Here is a 2,267-nt window from a genome sequence, read left to right as displayed (position 1 = left end):
AGATAGACAAGATGCTCACGCATCACTACTTCACACAAGGCATGAAGCCTCATGATAAAACTACGTTAGATGGTGCAAGCAATGGTTCTCTGAAAAAGTACAAGACCACAGATGAAGCATGGAAACTAATCACCGACCTGGTTGAGTCTGGTCGGAGTCACAAGCACAACAGGAACAACCACCCCAAGGCTGTGGCGGAGGTGTCCTTTAGCAATGAGAATAATGCTCTCACACAATGAATATGTGAGATGACCAACCTACTAAAGCAGATACATCTGAGCCAACAACAATATCAACCCCCTTCACCACAACATAGTCAACAAATGGTTCCTCAGAGAATATGTGGAATATGCGCTGATTCTAATCATTACACTGATGAATGTCCACAACTCCAACATGAGGACAACACCGTGACAGCTACTCATAATTTCTATGACCGCCCGAATCAAGGATACTATCAACAAGGCGGCAACTATAACCAAGGTGGGAACTTTAACCAAGGTTGGAGGGACAACTATAATAGAGGAGGCAGAGACAGCCAAGGAAATCAGAGGTGGAATAATAACGACAATCAGCAGAACCGGTATCCACAGAACCCTACCTATCAACAACAGAACCAGATCTAGGCTTACAGAGCACCTCACCTAAGGCAGCCCTAAGCGTCTCAGCAGACCCCTCATATCACTTACCCCTCTTCCTCTTCCAATGATGAGTTACTACACTCTATTTATCAGAGACAGAAGACCATGGAGAACAACCTTACTTTTACTTTAAACGGTCTGAACTCTACCTTACAAGCTCTTGTCTTACAGATTGGATCACTGAATAACTCTAACAATCAGCCTTCAAGCTCTAGTGGAATTCCTTCTCAACCCTTACCCAACCCCAAGGGTGGCATCAATGCCATCACTTTGAGGTCCGGAACCACAATACAAGAGAGGAATATTGAGGAACCAAGCTCACTAGAACACGCCCCAACTGAGGACATGGTTGAAGTGGAGGATGTTGAAAGGGAAGATGAAGTACAAGACACGGTTGAAGAAGAAGCAACTCAACCAGAGAATGGTGCACCAGAAGGAGCTAAGGATACCAAAGATGCCACCCCTATTCCATTTCCACACCTTGCAAGAAAGCCCAGAAAGCAGATGGAACTTGACCCAAAAATGGTAGAAATCTTCAAAAAGGTTGAGGTAACTGTTCCCCTTTTTGATGTTATTCAACAAGTACCTAAATATGCGAAGTTTCTAAAGGATTTGTGCATACATAAGGATAGGATTAATGAATTAGAAACTATTCCTTTAGGTAGTTCTATATGTGCTTTAATGGGGGATATACCTGAAAAATGTAGTGATCGAGGTAAATACATGGTTAATTATACCATTGGGGATGTAATATTTTCTGATTGCATGTGTGATTTAGGAGCGTGTATGAGTATTATGCCTTTGTCTATATATAATGCCTTGAGGCTCCCTCTCATAAAAAGGTCGGCAGCTCGTTTTGTGTTAGCAGATAAAAGCATTATTACAGTAGTTGGAATTGCTGAGGACGTGCTAGTGAGCATTAAGGGGCTCACATTTCACATTGACTTCTATATCTTGAAGATGCCCCAAAATAATTCAGGAAAGCCGTCATTCATCTTGCTCGGAAGACCATTCCTGAAGACCTCAAAGTTCAAGTTGGATGCATTCTCAGGAACCTATTCTTTTGAGATAGATGGCCGAGCAGTGAGCTTTAATCAGAATGAGGCTATGAAGCATCCTCCGGAAGACCATTCCATCTTCCAGTGTGACATAATTGATGAGACAGTGGTTGCAGTTCACCAAGAAGCAGTAGAAGAGATGCACATGGAGCAAGGTCCAAGTGTGGGGAACCCCTCTGAACACAATGAGGATATTATGCCATCATCACTGGCTCCAAACGATCCAGTGCCCAGTCAGGAGCAGAAATTGGAGTTGAAACCCCTTCCACCCACCTCAAATATGCTTACCTTGAGGACAATCAGAAATTCCCAGTTATTATTGCAAGAGAACTCACATCGCAACAGGAGGAGCAGTTGCTTGGTGTGCTGAGAAGTCACAAGAAAGTAATTGGGTGGAGCTTGGCGGATATAGTAGGCATCAGCCCTCAATTTTGTGAGCACAGAACATTTTTAGAAGAGGGAACAAGGCCTGTTCATCAACCCCAAAGAAGACTGAACCCTACCATTTTGGAGGTTGTCACGAAGGAAGTGACCAGACTGCTGGAAGCAGATATCATTTACCCCATCT

At 43.5% G+C, this 2,267-nt stretch overlaps 1 protein-coding gene across 1 annotated transcript; it reads left to right on the top strand.

Moving 5' to 3' along the window:
- The first annotated feature begins 248 nt into the window (after positions 1–248).
- On the top strand, positions 249–626 carry LOC130949620 (eukaryotic peptide chain release factor GTP-binding subunit-like). Its single transcript, XM_057878289.1, has one exon. It carries the CDS (start codon positions 249–251, stop codon positions 624–626), a length of 378 nt encoding a protein of 125 aa, XP_057734272.1.
- The last annotated feature ends 1,641 nt before the right edge of the window (positions 627–2,267 follow it).

The sequence above is a fragment of the Arachis stenosperma genome, chromosome 9 (assembly GCF_014773155.1).
Source record: "Arachis stenosperma cultivar V10309 chromosome 9, arast.V10309.gnm1.PFL2, whole genome shotgun sequence".
Lineage (NCBI taxonomy): Eukaryota > Viridiplantae > Streptophyta > Magnoliopsida > Fabales > Fabaceae > Arachis > Arachis stenosperma.
This window is presented reverse-complemented; position numbering and strand designations above follow the sequence as displayed.

Coding starts and splice junctions, on each gene's coding strand:
- LOC130949620 (XM_057878289.1), top strand. CDS start 249: ATGACCAACCTACTAAAGCAGATACATCTGAGCCAACAACAATATCAA.